At 35.3% G+C, this 16,891-nt stretch overlaps 1 protein-coding gene across 17 annotated transcripts in view; it reads left to right on the top strand.

Annotated features, from left to right (window-relative positions):
* The window catches only part of C2CD5 (C2 calcium dependent domain containing 5), an 82,608-nt gene extending 65,950 nt beyond the window's left edge, over positions 1–16,658 (top strand). For 6 of the 17 annotated variants that reach the window (XM_067695901.1, XM_067695898.1, XM_067695896.1 and 3 more), the window contains 6 exons: positions 704–790; positions 9,222–9,272; positions 10,172–10,273; positions 11,604–11,794; positions 14,483–14,629; positions 15,327–16,658. In XM_067695901.1, coding sequence (XP_067552002.1) covers positions 704–790; positions 9,222–9,272; positions 10,172–10,273; positions 11,604–11,794; positions 14,483–14,629; positions 15,327–15,458 — 710 coding nt within the window. In that variant the 3' untranslated portion in view covers positions 15,459–16,658. The remainder of the gene's footprint in view (positions 1–703; positions 791–9,221; positions 9,273–10,171; positions 10,274–11,603; positions 11,795–14,482; positions 14,630–15,326) is intronic. The other 11 variants (XM_067695897.1, XM_067695907.1, XM_067695903.1 and 8 more) reach the window with 4 other exon arrangements.
* The last annotated feature ends 233 nt before the right edge of the window (positions 16,659–16,891 follow it).

The raw sequence follows: 16,891 nt of genomic DNA, 5'->3' as shown, positions 1-16,891 counted from the left end.
GCTCCTATCCTAGGAGCTCTGGGGAGGTCCTCAAGGCATCTGAGAACCAACTGATGTAGCAAGCACCATGGATTTTTCTTAGGAAAGGTCCCATAGTGTTCAGCAGATTCTCAGAGTTGTTCTTTATCCAGTAAAATTTAGGAAGTACCATGCTTAATATATTCCAAAGAAATGCAAAATCTTAGAAACCATTTGTGTGTTCTGAAAAAAGAGAAGAGGGAAATAGTATACTTTCTAAAGTTTAATGACTTACTGGCTAAATAAATATTCATGATTAATCTAAAAATTTTTAAGTTGAATATATCCTACATCTATAGCATTGAATTAATGTCAGATGTATTAAATGATTATGCGTTCAGATATGTATCAAAAAATATAGATAATAACTGGTTTAAGTGTCATAGAACTAGTATAGTACAAAAAGTAGGATAATAATCATCATTGGTGAGTGCTTATTCTTTGCCAGGCACTGTGCTAAGAGATTTATATACATTACCCTTTCCAAATCTCACAACAGCCCCACCAGAGAAGATAGCAACCACTCTCAGTGTCCGCAGGTGAAGGACCCCCATGGAAGAAAGCAAGGACAAACCAACCAGAATTAACTGAGTTGGGGGGGAAATTATATGTTATCCCAGAGTAATTTTTAAAAAATTAATAAGAGATCATTACTAATTAACTTGTGTTTTTCCTGCCTCTCAAGCCTCTACAGATAATGAAGAACTTCTGCAGTTTCCCCTCGAACTCTGTTCAGATTCACTTCCTTCTCATCCTTTTCCACCAGCTAAAGGTTGGTTAAGTAAGGGAAATGCAAGCACAAATACCAGTTTCTAGATCCTTTCTCTTGCTTCTTCACTGTAGGTAATCTTAACTTAATTTTGAGATGGAGATTTATTCTTCATTTCCTCATTGTATGTTTCTTCATGTTCATAAAGGGGAGAGAGTAATGTTCCTTTTATTTTAATTTCTCAAGTAATCTCATCATGACTTATTAAGGTAATTTTTTGTGTGATATTCCATTCTTGTAACTCAAATGTATTAAAGTTTTATTTTCAGAGATTTGGATTTCCCAAAGTAACTATTCACATATGGTATATTTTGATATTTATATTATATCTGGTAAATTTTTTTCTAGCAACATTAACCTGCAAAAATTTTTAGATTTTCATAGACAAACAGAATACTTATTTTCTTCAGAAGCTATGTGGAGAGGTTTTGGGTGGAGGTTAGTACAAGTGAGAAAGGGATGAGCTTTCTGTCTTTTGGGTGTCTTGGTTATATTTGAGGAACATTTTTTCAAATGCAAAATGATTGCCCCTTAATTCACTAGCAGTAGATCTACTTAGATCTGTACAATCTTTGGAGAAAAGTGGGAGGTGGTTTTTTCCATTTCTCTTCTGATTTCAGTGTAATTTTTATTATAAAAATTTCAGAATTACTGTACCTTATCTTGTAGCATTACATACACAATAAATGTAGTTTGTGTTTTTTCCTAAGTTTTTTATTCTTAGAAATGATGCTTTTGTTATTTAAAACCAAATTGGCATTTCTAATTTTTCTGTTTTATAATACAAGTGACATTATTTTATGGTTTCTACTTATCAGTTACTTTATCTGATACCGTATTAGTTATAATACAACATAGTTTTATATTCACATTGCCTATATGTCAATAGAGTCTTTACTAAATCAGTGCAAGGCCTGTGTAGATAAATAGATCTTGTCTCATATTTTGAAGCTGAAAAGAAGCTACTTTCAGATTCTGAACTTTCTAACATGGTAACTGTGGTTCTTTTTCCTTTTTGTCTAAATTAAAATTCTAATTTAGAACTCCATAGAGAATTTCTTGAAAGAATAGAGAGGAAAAATCAAATCCAAAGACAATCTGAGTTCAGATTTATAACTTAAACATAGCTTTCAGAACAAAAAGCAGAACAATCTAGAATCTTCCTTGAACTGACTAGATAGGATTTTTTTTTAAACACATATTTTCTACAGAAACTTATATTTAACACAGGGTTAGTTCCAAACCACTTTTAGGTATCACTTCATTTATCCTTACCCAGCAGTGGTGGCGAGGGGGAAACCAAAACCAAAAACCCAGTCAGCAACGACGAAATGGTTTGATCAATTGCTAACCTATACAAATATTTATTTGTGGATTTGGGGTCCCTGTAAGCCCAACTTTACCATGTTGTTAATAGCTACTGAATTCTGCAGAAGATTAGATTTAAACTCTGTATATTGGCCATATCTATATTGATAACTTACAGTTTCTGCAATAGCTTTCAAAATATTTTCAAAGGTAATGAGAACTAGTGCTTTTTGAAGTCATTAGTATATTTTGTACAAATGATACTCTGAACTTAAAAACAAGGAAAGAAGAATTTGAGTAGAATAAGTCATATCTGAACAGTCCCTAAAATATTTGCAATTTATTTTAAGGAGCATGGAGAGGGACCATAGGTGGAGTAGTAAACCAAGAGACCTGGCTTTTCTTCTCAGTTCTGCTACTGATAAAGTGTGAGAACTTGGGCCAGGTAACCTCTAATTAAGCCACTTTTAGTTCCTCATTTGTAAAATGTGAAAGGATTAAGATTCTCTCTAGCCTTTAAATTTCTCTGATTTCTTGAGTTTCTATAGTTTATGGTTCTTCAATTATTAACATGTCCCTATTATTAAAAACGTAAAAGCTAAATTATGCCTGAGGTCACACTGAGCTTCTGTTAATTAATTTTCCAAATAACTTCAAATCAGTTAAACCAATGATTTTTAAACTCTGTTCCTCCAGACCATAGAGTTTCTTCAGAGGTGCCTCATGGCCTTCCAGGAGGCAAGGTGCTGGCGGGGTGAGAAGATAGGTCTCTAGACCCCCTACTTCTGAACTAGAGCAGCTTCAATGCACTACGCTTTATGTATCAGCTTTCTATATATGATTTTCTTGGAAGAAAGCGTTTCAAAAAGTTTGAAAATCACTGAATCAGATCATACCACCCTTATCGTCATCATCATCGCCACCATTGTCAGCTTCATAATGATCAATATCATCACATCTAATGCTAATATGTATAAAACTTTAATACTAAGTGCTTAACTATAAAACCTTTGTGCCTTTCCTTGAATGTTACATTTTAAAATCATCAATGAACACTAAAAAGTTTATCTGTTTACTTTTTTTAAAGTCATGTAAATTGTGGTTTACGTTGCATCCTTATGTATTGTCTTTGCGTCCTCATGTCTTGCCAGGAGAACATGGGCTATGATGTATATATTAGAAAAAGTTATCTCGAAGTGTTTTGGAAAATTTGAGGATAGGATGGGTTTTGAAAAGGTCTGAAAAGTGTAATAATAGAGTGTTATATCATGAAAGTAGTAATTGAACATTGTAACATGAAGGAAGTCTTTGAATAGAGAATAGAAATATCTGGGAAAAGTTAAGCTTAGCAGTTTAGAGGAAATAGGTGGGAGAGAGAAAGGTGAGGGTGAGGAATAAATGCTCAGAGAACTTCTCTACTTTCTTATCTGCAACCACAAGAGGTTTAAAAGTTAACTACTAATACTGATAAGTAAATAAATATATAGTTTTTATAGTTTTGTTAGGTTAGTTAGCTAAGCTGATCGAGATTTATCTTTTTTAATTCTGAAAACTTTGAATACTAATTTATTTTTCATGTTCTTATCACAAATGGGATAATTTATTAAAATTTTTTATTTCCTTTTATGTTGACAGAGTAGTCTCAAGAGCTATGCACAGTCTGTTTATTAACACTTCCATCTTTTCACTTGTAGATAAACCTTTCCTTATCTTTTTGTGTTATTGAAAATGAGTGAGTATTATGTGAAGAAAAGATGCTTCAATAACATGTTTCCTAATTGACAGTGTAGAGTAAGCTTGGGCCTGAATTGTCCATCCATGCTTAATTTTTTTTCCTTCCATCTTTTGTTATATTTGTTACATATTTTGTTTCTCAAGGTAACAGAATAGTTTGATGTATGTCTCAAATTTGTGGTTGATTTGGTGTTACCTTGATAGTTACCATGATTTTTCCGATTTGAAATATTAAAACATGCTGAGCCTAAGTAATTTCTTAAAGGACATTATCATGTGAAGGTCATCAAAATTCTTTGATGAATACTATGAGGAACAGAGATGATGTGGCATCACTATAAATTCCTTTTTTTAATGAAACTGTGTTAAGAAAAAAGATGACTATAGCAAATTTTTTATACCACTTTCATAATGTTTTTTCCTCCTCATTAATATCTACATGTCAGCTTTCTGAATATCTGTCACTTCACTCTGGAATGGTTTTTTAAGAGGCTTTAAAAATGATATATATTTTTATGAAATGAAAATGAAAAAAGATGGAGCAAATATAGTAAAAATAGGGAATCTGAGTGAATGTAATCTGGGTGAAAATTTTTTAAAAATCAAGATATTTCTCATGAACTGTAATTAATCTTAAAAATTTTATGCATGTAATTTTTATAAAAGGTTGGCATGTTACTTTAGATACATGTCTAAAGACCTGAATCTTGAGATATTTGAAACCATATTGAGGGACTTAAGAACTTATATTAGACAAAAGTGTTTGAATTATATACCACTATAAATAGATCTCAAATACTTTATAAACCTAATCTATAATAGGATAATTGCTTTCATTAAAATTCTGAGAGTTTAAGGCTATAAAAGGGTTTAATTAAGTCAGTTTTAGTGTTTATATACTATTGGATAAAACTGTATAGAGGAAAAGTTTTTTATATCACCCTTGTTTCTGTGTCCATTTTGCTTTATGCTGGGGTGGTATCCTCATGTTCAGTGGCATTAGCTATAGCCTGGGAGAAGTTCTTTTTTCACTGAGCAGTTGCTGATGAATAAGACAAATATAGGTCAGATTCTGGATTTCAGTAAAAAAGAAAACAAGTTTGCTTACACCCTCAATATATTATACTCCATAATTAGGTATCCACATTTGAAGCTTTTTTCTTTATTTTTATGGTCGGCTATCAGAATTACTTTTTGTTAAACCAAATTTGATTTTAAAAGATAGTTTAATTTTTTAAACTTAAATGACTTGCCTCACATTATTTTAACTTGTAATTAGAAATATAAATCTATAAGACCTACAAAAGTTAGCTTTTCCTTCTTCCTGCCAACTAATGGTTCTGAATTCTTACAAGTATACATCATTCTTTATGCTAACTAAAAATGTTTTTATGTATTAAGAGTTCATTCCATGTCTGTTTTCTCTCTTATTTTTTTAAGATATATTTTGTCATTGTGACCAAATGGTAGCAACTATGAAAAATGCTAAAGTTCTTCATGTTATCCGTGGCCACAGCAGTGAGTGAGGGCTCCTGAAAGGAGAAAAATGCTGAGGGGAAGGAGAATGAGAGGAAAACAGAAACTAAAGAGTGGAAAATGTGAAAACCTCATCCAAGAAGTGGGAAGGAGAGAAAGAGTTGATGGAGAAGTAGAGATAAGGAATCTTAGCTTTTCCAAGAGCTTGAGGGCAGTGAAATCCAGAGTCAGAGGAAGAGGGAGTGAAAAGCAAAGAAAATTGAATTGGGTTATTGACCCAAAACAAGGATTATTTGGAAAAAAGGATACAAAGGATGGGAGTGAGAGGAAGAGTGAATGATGGGGATTGAAGAAGAAAAGCAAGTGAGTTAGAATGTTGCACACCCGGGGTTGGAAGCTTTAATGACTCAAATAGGGCAGCTAATGTCTTTTGTCATCTACTGTATGTATTACCTGTGTAGCTATGTAGTTGAATTTTTTTTTTTTACTAGTGAAATATCCAGATCGAAGCAATTTGTGTCTTTCTATATGCCTTAGTAATTTTTAACTATAATATGGCAATTTCATTATCAATCCACCAGTATTTAAAGACCATTATGGACCAGATTTATACTGAATGTTTATGTACATCATTTGTTTAACTCAGTCATTAAGCCAGATTTTATAGTTATAAGACATAGCTGATCAATGCATTATAGATTGATGGAAGTGCTTAAAGGGACATAAAACCAAATTTTGATCATAATAATTTAAAACTAAGAATGGTTAAACAGGAAAATAAAACATACAGTTTAGAGACTCCAGATTGCATATATTTTAATCTGCCAGAGAACCTTTTCAGAATTTGCAGGAGGTTTTTCAAATTTTGTAATTTTCTTAGGGTGACTGGAAAAGATTATCTCAAATACTTTTTAGTTATTCAAAGCAAAGGTGATCTGTAAATTTTAATGGTAGAAAGTAAGTTGTTAGAAGAGTAGTCAGTGTAAAACTCTATCATAGCTAACCCATACCTTTGTCATTGGTCATTTAGGATAATGGAAGCATCTCAAACTTCGGAAGCACTGGCAGGTGTATAATTGAGGGAGGAGGAATTCTTGCCACATTTTTTTTTCTGTTTTTCATCTATATGCTCATTTCCACTAAACTGCTTTAATCTAGGTTAATCCCCCTCCCCACTCCGCTAAGGCCTGTTAAAAGTTGCTCACGTGTAGTAAGAAAATAGTCAATCTGCATGTTCTGTTTGCCTCAGTAACTTTCTAGGGTTGTTTTCTGAGGGATAGCGGGATTATCAGTAACTGGTGACTTCTTAAAAAAGCAAAATTGTATTCAATGGGAAAGGAAATGCTAAGAGAAGTGGGCTGCTGGGTGGCTTGATGTAGACTGTCTTTGCAGCTACAGTGGGGCCTCTCATACGAAGTATTTGTGTCAAACTCTTCCCCAGAGATGTGCAAATAGCCAGAACTGGGTGCCAGCTCCTCAACAAAGCCCAAAGGGCTTTTAATAAGATATTTACCCCTGAGTATGAAATATGTTGTCTTTTTAAGTATTGGCTTAGAGATTGCATACGTATTTATTTATTCTTAAGCAGAATTACTGCTTTGTCAGTGAGCCAGACAGCTAATATCTGCAGTTCCTTCTCTTGTGAAAAGCCTGTTATTACCTGGGAAGCCAAACTGTAATTGGAAGGAGCAGAGTGACCGAGAGTCTGAGGTCATTAGATATTTGAGGTGTTCAGACCAGTCCGAGGTGCTGACGTCCAGCTGCTGCCAGGACCAGCTCCTCTTGGGCCTTTTCTCTGAGAGAAAACATGAGCATCCTGGCAAGCATGTTAGGAGATGAACCTGCTCTCCTTCAGTGAGGTCAAAAATCTTGTCGCTCAGCCATGTCTCTAATTTAAAAGTTTTGTTCTTCTAAAATTTTAATTCAAACACATTCATATTTGAGGGCAGGGAATAAATATTTTCCCTCACTTGTTTCTCCTCTTCCCTACCTTTCGTAAAATTTTTTTTGGAAAAGTAGTAAGTGTACTAAGTGTACATGGTGAAAAATTCAAATACTACAAAAAAAATCACATTGTCCAAAATAAAGCTTCCTTCTCCCTTCGTTTTCCTTCGCAAGAGGAAGATACTCTTTAACAGGTTATTGTCTGTCTTTACAAGGATACTCTATCCTTTTTTTAAAACACAAATATTCTACAGATCATTGTATACCTTTGTTTTTTTCCACCTGGCATATTTAGAGATGGGAACAGATACCGTCTACATGTTTAAGCTCTTTTCATGGGTACTTGCCATTAAATTATATACAGTTGCTACTAGAGAATTCCGTATTACCAAGATAATATCAAGGTATAGAAGACAATTTTAGTAATTTTCACTTTTTCTTTTAGTTTCCTTCCCATCCGCACATTTTAAAAACTTTAACAGAATACCTAATGCCGACTATATTTTCTGTGTCTATACTTACCGAGGCTATATATACTGCACAGGACATACGAGAGCTCTGGGACCCTCCTGGGATGTATGAGCCTGGGGTGGGCTATTTACTGTCCCAGCTTCTGCACTGGGTCTGTTTCCAGGCTGAGCTGTCCCTAGAGATCTGGTAAGCCTCTGAATGTCAGTTCTGTTCTGGTCTTCCTCCTGTAGGTCCCATCGCTTCCTGGGCTTCCATTGCCCCTCAGGATGCTGAATCAGGAGGATACTCCCTCTAGAACTACAGTCTGAGGGCATGATGGTCAGGGCGCGTCCAGCGTGCGCTCCTCATAGCCATTGTATGGACCTCACCTAGTGATCCCTTTTATCGGACAGTTCTGTATTGTAAGAGGATTGTCAGCCACTGTACACTCTCCAGTATAGCTTGTGGTCATTGCCTTAAAAACTGGGGGGTGGGGTGGGTGCGGGAGATACTTCCATTGCACCCAATCAACAGAAACATTCTATAAATCCAGTTTTTGAAAAGTATAACTTTTGCTAATTTAAGAATATTACCAGAAGGTCAACACATTAAGCAGAGACAAAAATACATATATTTACTTAGTTTATAATTTAAAAAAAGACTGGCTGACCCAAATTATTCTTAGTGTCTTTATGTGTTATTTCTATCTTGGCCACACTATATTCTCAGGTCTGAAATTCTTTGAAACAAAAATTCAAATAATGCCATTGTGGATAGAGCCTGAACATTAGAAATGGATTATGAAGTTTTCTTTCTTTTATAGTACTGTTTAAATTTGTACAGTGACTTAAATATCTATAGTAAAAATACAAACTATCAGGGAGAATGCAGGATGCTGCTTTCATGAGCCTACTGTAAAGGGGATTCTAGTTTGGGATTCCTAGTTATTTCCGTGGAGAGCGGTCACCTTTTAGTTCCACAAAGTCTTGATAGCTCCAGAAGGAGCTGCTGAAAGCAAAGGCCTTGAATGAAGGGGTTGGTGGTGAGGGGGCAGGTCGGGCTGAGGTTTGTGTTTATCTGTGAGAAATAGGTCATTGCCTTGTCTGTAATTTTTAATCTTACTGGCTCTTCCGCCACAAACATTTCCCTTCTGTTTTTCATTTCAGATTTTCTTCCCAGTAGGTTGACCCTTTTCTCTGTTCAGTTTTCTCACATGCCGCTTCCATCCCACTAACATTTGTTACTGTGTTGATATTTTGTGTGTAGAGTTTCTGAAACCTTTTTTGTGTTATACTAACAAGTAATCTTTCTTGGCATGGTATTTATTAATGAAGCTAGTTTTCATATATCAATAGAAACTGTGTTTTAAACCTAAATACTTCTATTTGGTTTACTTTTATAATGAAGCCATAAAGATTCCCTCCTATTCGTCTGGCTTTTAGAGAGTATTAACCAAGAGCAAAGAAGAGATACTTGCTTATACTTAGCACCCAAGCTAATGTTGTTCATATTGTCTTATTAGAACACCTGGAGAGTGCAAGTTCTAACTCAGGTATACCAGCTGCACAGAGAGGTGAGTTTGTCTAATCAAGCAAATAGTCTCCAAAGGTGTGAAATTCTAGTGTGGTGATTCATGAGCGTACAGACATCAGAGAAATGCACTGGACGATGGAATAGACACCAAAATGTGGCTTTATTGTAGTTAGAATGTGTCTTACAAAATAGTAATTAAACAAATATTTACATTTTTAGCATTTTAATAGTGTCCCACTTTCTAAAACTAAAGCTTTAGCTTTTTAACATTGTTTTTTAGCTCAGCAGTAGTAAAAGTTATTCTTTTTAAAATGAGAACTTGTTAGGCTCACACTTGCCCCTCACCCCATGTTATCAGAAGCTTTGTCGCCAAAATCAGACATGGAAATAGAATATTGACAAAAATGACCCTTTGGCTTTCTTGTTACTATTGGTAGAAAGAAGGTATTTTAATAAAAGATAAGTTAACTAGTGATTTTTTTTCATGTATTCTTCACCGTTTGATTCTCATTATTTTTATTTTTGATTTCAGGGTAAAATTAGGGCAAGGAATTATTCACAAAGTTCTGATTGTAAATTAAAGCCCTGAATATAAACAGCTAAAACAGTGTGAAGTAAAAAGAATGGGAAATGAAGTTAGTTAAAACACAGCGTATGGTCCTTTCCCTGATCTCTCTGTTAGACCCGCTTCCATTCCCCCTAAGAGACCACACAGCTGTGACATCACCAAAGATGCTCAGCCAGCCAAGAACTTGGTTTTGGACAAATCAGTGTCTAAAGCTTGACTCTTTACTATCTCTCTTACCTGACTTGAAAAGGACCACTTTTTCCCCTAAGTTACGGTTAAATTACGTCATCGGAAGGAGTGTTATGACGAGTAAGAGACGTCATCCATATTTTTTCTTTGTTTTTTCTTTTGTTTTCTGTCTGTGTTTTCAGCAACGTCAGTTGATTACAGTTCCTTTGCAGACAGATGCAGCAGCTGGATAGAGCTCATTAAACTGAAAGCTCAGACCATAAGGCGTGGATCAATTAAGACAAGTAGGCGGATGTTTCTACCATGTTACAATCTGAGAAGCATATCCTTGATTTCCCAGTGGTGAAGGCTAGACCTGACTACTCAGTAATAACATTGCCAATCAATCATGTATTGGAGTGTGAAAGCTGCAGACTCTAAAGGTCATTTAGCAAAAGCTATTGAAGGGCCTTTAGATTTTTTTAACTTTAACTGTAGGGTTGTGTTTTTAGTATTTTATTTTTGTGAAGGTATTCTTGCAAGTATATAGATATTATATCATCTAGTGTAAGGAAATGATGAGCTCTCTTATTGAAGAGACACTCTTCCAGGACCCAAGGTACTAGGTAGTGTACGGTATTTGTCAGTTTACTAAGAGCGATATCCAGAGTGATAAAAGAATGAGGTATTTCCAGAGAGAAAGTGGTCAACTCTTATCTCACTGCTAGACTCAGGATCAGTACTTACATGTTCTTTATCTATACTCCATGTGTTTTGGTAGACTTTGAGGTATTTGAGTGAAAGATTTTACATTAAAGGGAAGGAACTGTGTTTTAGGGAGAAGATCACAAGATATGGAACCAGCCAGATATGGTTTTGAATCCTAGTAGTGCCATTTTAATAGCTGTGTGACCTTGGGCAAGTTATTTAAGTTTTGTGAGCCTCAGTTTCCTCACGTGTAAAATGGAGATAACACCTACGTTGCTGGGTTGTTGTAAGGATTATATATATACATATATGTGTGTGTGTGTATATATATGTATATATGTCTGGTTTATAGTAGTTATTGGATAAGTGGTAGCTATTATTTGTTATTTCATGAACAAACAACTTTTAGACAGCCAAGGTCATTTGTTGAATTTTTTAAATTATTATGAGTTTGATCGAGAAGGTTTGGAAAAGAAACCTACTACAACTAGTTAAGATATGGTTTATCTACAAGTTGACAATGATGAAGTCGTCTGAAAAAAAGATGGAAAAAGCTGCACTGGGAAATGTAACAACTTTCACACTCTCCTTGTAATAATTTGTTCCTACAGCAGATAATTTTTAATGCTCTACCGCTTTTTCTTCACTTTATAACGATCATTGTGTGTGTAGCTCCACCTCATCAACATTTTCTTTTGCAGGAATGCCATTTTTCTTCCAAAAGATTCCATTCCAGCATTTCCTCTTATGTTTTCCTTTCTCTCTCTATTTTTAATTGCATGCAGTGCATGATAATTTCTTTTCTTTCATGACATGGCTTAGCCTCACAGACAGCTGAATGTTGTCACCACTTATTTGGAAACCTTAGGGAATAATTGAGTCACCAGCATATGATCTTGATGCTTTCTCTTCTTTCTCCAATTTTAGCTGTGACAGTCGAAAAAGCAAGTCCAGTGGGTGAAGGAAATTTCCGGAATCGTTCTTCTCCACCTTGTGCAAATTCTACAGTTGGCGTGGTTAAGATGACACCTCTTTCCTTCATTCCTGGAGCAAAAATAACGAAATATCTTGGGATAATTAACATGTTTTTTATTCGGGAAACCACTTCTCTTCGTGAGGTAATTTTATAGTTGTTATTTAATTGTTTTTGTGCGTTTTCTGTGGTTGAAGATATTAGTATCAAAACCAAACAAGTTTCAAATTGGTTGTTTATTTGCCAGAAGTAACACACACACACACACACACACACACACACTTTTTTTCATAACCTGTCTGGATTGTCTCTAGCAGCTAGTATTATCACAAGAGTTGTGTTGTGTTTAATCCCATTTGTTATTAGAAACTCCAGGTCCTTATCATGTGGTAACTAAAACAAATAAATGTATCCGCGTTTGATTAGAGGTTTAAAACAGCCCTGAAAGAACAGCTTAGTCTTCTCAGTAGGTATTTGCCTGAGATATATTTAAATAGCAATTTTTAAGGGTTTACATTTAGAAATAGTAAGGGACTGTATCATGGAGAGATGTCTTGGGGATTGTTTATGTCATTTAGCTCTATCGTTTTCTTCCTCTGAAAAAAACTGAGGCCGCTTGTTTTTTTCCCCTCTCGCCGTCAGTGTGTAAAAATGTTCAAGTTCTTACCTCACACTGGCTGGGTATCATTAAACTTTAATTTTTTTTTTAAGTAACAGCAGTTCTAATCTTCTACTTGATGTAGTCAAAGTTAAGAATCAGAGTCAGCCTACTATATTTTGCATTACAGAGGAATTTAAACTCAAGAAAAGATTATATTTCTATTTGTCTTATGTTTTGGAGCAGGACTGCTAAGCAAATTACTGTGAATGGGGAAATTTTTTAATTATTTAGGTGTGAAACCCAATAAACTCTTCAAAATTTACTTCAGCGGTAGTTTGTATTTTTAAAAAGTGTGTTCATTATAAACATGACTTAACTATGCTTTTTCCCCATTGCTTCATTAGCAGTGTTTCTATACTTTCTTGGAAATAACAGCTTGCTTATTAATTTTTGATATCATGCTCACCCTCCTGCACCTAGCACAGTGCCTGGTGCAGAGTAAACATAAGTTGTTTTTGTGTAAGTGAGGGAGTGACTTCTGACAGATTAACTAATTAGATAGATGTTTCCTTTAAGATAAATTACTTTTAAAATCATATTCTAATTGTGTTGAGATGGGAAAGAAACTATCTTAAGATGCTCTCAAAAACCTTTTAGTGTAGAATTAAAATAGGAGACACTTTTATTAAGTTTGACAAAGAAATTTGGGTGTGAGAAGCTGGCATAGATTGGTGAATTGACCTTTTCCGGTTGCTCTTACTAGCACATGGATATTGTACTATTGAATCCATAAAATTTTATTTCCTAAGTGCCTTCTCTACTGCTTAAGCAACCATACCCCAAAATGTTACTTCACAGTAGATTTCCTTTCAACAGAGATTTGTAATATTAACTGTATGGTATAATATCCCAAATTTATTCATTGCTTGGTGAATTATTTGCTTACAATTATATAATCTTTTAAAAATTACCCCTCTGTAGTCTCTGTTACTCTGCTATCAGAATTTCTTGATTTGAGATGGAGGAGGGAAACTGATAAAAGTAAAAGAAAAAGCTGTCCCGGGTGATGATTGAGTCAGAGGCAGGCTGACACAACTCAACTTAATTCCTTAATTACAAAGAGAGATACCTGTACAAAACTTTATGTAGCATCCTGTGACTTTTCAGAAAGATGTGACCTGGACGAATGGTTCTTCTAACAGTGTATTGAATTTTGTCCTTAACCTCCAGTTTAAAGTTGGAAATTTCTTCCTAGACTATAAATAACATCCAGTAAAATTTGTGGAAAACTTAGGTTGAGAAGCATTTTAAGCTCTCATTTAGCCTTTGGTTTCTGTTTTGTTTGTTTTTGAACACTGAAAAAGTTCCCCAAACTATTGGATTTAATTCCCTAACTAATATGTACGGACCACTTAGTACGTGCATCTGTTGAAGTAGGTGTTAGCGTATGTAGTTGTGAGCACAGCAGAGTCAGTTCCCGACCTGATGGGATTTAGTCTAGTGGAACTCGGGCATGGTGGACAGTAAATAAATAATCATGTGATTAACAGGTAACTCCTAGTAATAGTAAGTCATGTAAAGAAATAAAACAGGGCCTGTCAGAGAATATAATGGGAGAACTTAATTTAGATCTGATAAGGAAGGTTTCTCTGAGGAAGTCACATGTAAACCAGGACCTGAAGAATTGAGTAAAAGTTACCCTGGTGGAAAATTGGGTGTGGAACCTTCATGTGCAATGACCCCGAGGCAGGAAAAGATGTCACACCTTTGAGAAACTGAAAAAGACAAGTGCGACTGGAACCTGGTTCATTTTCAGAATAGGAGATATGGATAGCAGAGAAGTCTCATTGTTTTTATTTACCATCAATTTATTTGAATGATGATGGGAACGACTTGATAGAGGGAGGTGCTGAAGATGGAGGGACAGTTAGAACTCTTGCTCTGCCATCTGTCCACTAGCTCTGTGGTCCTGGCTCGTCATGGGCACATCACAGGTTCTCTGAGCTTCAGTTTCATCATCTGTAAAATGAAGATAGTAATCCCTGTCGTAGACATGTGCTCAGTAAAGGTTTGTTTGTTCATTCATGCAACAAATCCCCATTATGGAGGGAATTAAAATGATCGTCCGTTATATTAAGATCACTTAAGATGTTTTAATATGTATTCTTTGATGGTTTATGTACATTAGTTTACACATGTATCCAGTTTGGTTTTTTGCGCGTCATCATTTAGGAAGGAGGTGTCAGTGGTTTTCTCCATGCTTTTATTGCTGAAGTGTTTGCGATGGTGAGAGCTCACGTGGCTGCACTGGGAGGGAATGCTGTTGTCTCCTACATAATGAAACAGTGTGTCTTCATGGAGAATCCAAATAAAAACCAGGTGAGATGGGGTTAAAAACCTCTGATGGCGGGAACCTGTGAATGTATCCCATGGCCTTTTCACCTCCCACCTTCCCCCGAAAAAGAGAATTGCTCTTCAAAGCTCTTTGACTCTAGAGGCTTAAAACATGTTTTAATGAATATGTTGGTAACCATGGTCCTGCATAGGTCACATGCTGTTTTCACATCCCCAGTGACTAGTTATTATTCTTAAATACCTCTGGAAGTTTTGCTCCTAAATTACTGTTTCCTCCACCTTCTTGGTGGGTCGTTGGGATCCAGTGATGGCTAACGGAGGACAGTTAAAAGACGCCCTCTGGTTTGGAATGTGATGCTGTCCAGTTCTAATCGCCCTGCTGGTGAAGAGTACATCATGATGGGGCCACACTGTTTATTTCTAATAAGTAATATAATTCTGTTAATGGGGACAAGGGAATGTTGCTTAGGTTAAATCTTAGAATAAATTTCTTTTATCAGTTTTTTAATAACTCACTTACAATTGTTAAAAATCCCTTTAAAAAATTAAATAACTGTATTAATGAGTTTGTTTGTTTCCTGTGAATTGCCTTCTTATCCTTTGCTCATTTTTCTCTTGGGTTGTACGCTTCTTCAGCTCTACGGCACTGCCCCCAGGGTAGCCAGAAGCGTATGAGCGTGTTGTTGAGTTTGTGACTGAACATGTCCTGTTGTTCTTATAGGCACAGTGTCTTATAAACGTAAGTGGTGATGCAGTGGTTTTTGTTCGTGAATCTGAATTAGAAGTGGTGTCAACTCAGCAACCTGCTGCCACCTGCCAGCCCTCATGTACTGGAGGAGAAGTTACAACCTGAAGTCCGTTAGAAAGAATGAGCTTCACTAAATGACATTCATGGGTCTCCTGTGTTTTGTCATTCATTTATCTTACTAGATGTAAAAAATGGACTTGAGAGAATTGAGGAAAAATTGATACATTATGAGTATATTCGATTTGTCTGGGATCACTTGGAGGCCTGAGAATGTTCAAATCTTGACATTTTAGTTTGGCCAGCCTAGACGGACAGGCCCAGTGGAGCCTTGACCGCACCTCCCCCCCAGGAAGTTCAGATAAACTTCTCTGAGAACTGTAGTAAAGAGGGAAGCTATGTATAATTTATGTTGATTTTAATAAAATCATAATTTAGAAAATGAAATGGTAAGATTATAAGGAAATTAGGATAGCTCTCCTAGTGTAATTTAGAGAAACTAAGCAAGAAATGAACAAATTGTTAATGAGTAAGTCATCTGATTGAAGGAATGTATGGGGAAAATGGAGAAAAGTTTTCAGAAAACTACGTGGGTTTCTTAGTATGTTATTTTGATGAGGAATTTGGTAACAACTGAAAGGGAAAATTGCTTCAGCCATCTTTGAAAAAGAAGTTAAAATTCTGCAACTGGTATCCATAATATGTCCTAACTACTGGAAAAGAAAAGCAATTAATCAGAGCCAGTGTCCTTCCATTGGAAGTTTAAATAAGGAAGGAGGAAAAACATTACTATATAACTTCGTTTCTAGCCAAGTTTCAATTTGTGTTTAATTTGTCTGGAAGAGGCTTGGCTTCACCTGGGAAGAAAAGGCCAGTGAATTTTGTTGAAGTAGTTAAAATATAATTGATCTAGAAGGAACATAAAATTATTTTCTAATAAAGTCATACTGCACTCCCACCAAATAAACAGAATTTTAGTAATATCTTAGGGATTTTTGATGGTGAGTTAGACCGTATTTGGCATAGAGTTTGGAAATGTAACTTGAATGTAAATATGCTGCAGAATGTTGAATATATGGATAGAAATACTTTTTTTGTCAATGCCAAATACCTATTACAAGTGAACCTTTAAAAGTACATTCCTCCTTTGCACAACAAAATTTCTTTAAAAAACTCATGATTTTGCTCTTCCAGGATAACAACTGCCCTAAAGATTAGGAGTCATTTCCTTGTTATCACAGGTGTCAATATTTTTCTGTACTTTGTTTATAATTTTATTTTTTAAATAAAAAAATTTATAAACTGGAATATTCCTAAATCTCTTTTTTTGCCTCTTTGATGTAGTACTGTCAGTGGTCAGAAATCACTTTCCATCTGATCATCTCCGTTCATTTCTTTAGTCAACAGTCATCTGTTGTGCGTATACTATATGCAAGGCCCTGTTCTTAATTTGCGGGAAAAAATACATATGTAATTGTGCTACTCTCATTGCCTTTGGTAGGAAACCTACAATATTAAGTGAGAAAATGTGTGTAGCTTGG

This window comes from Pseudorca crassidens, chromosome 11 (genome assembly GCF_039906515.1).
Source record: "Pseudorca crassidens isolate mPseCra1 chromosome 11, mPseCra1.hap1, whole genome shotgun sequence".
Lineage (NCBI taxonomy): Eukaryota > Metazoa > Chordata > Mammalia > Artiodactyla > Delphinidae > Pseudorca > Pseudorca crassidens.
This window is presented reverse-complemented; position numbering and strand designations above follow the sequence as displayed.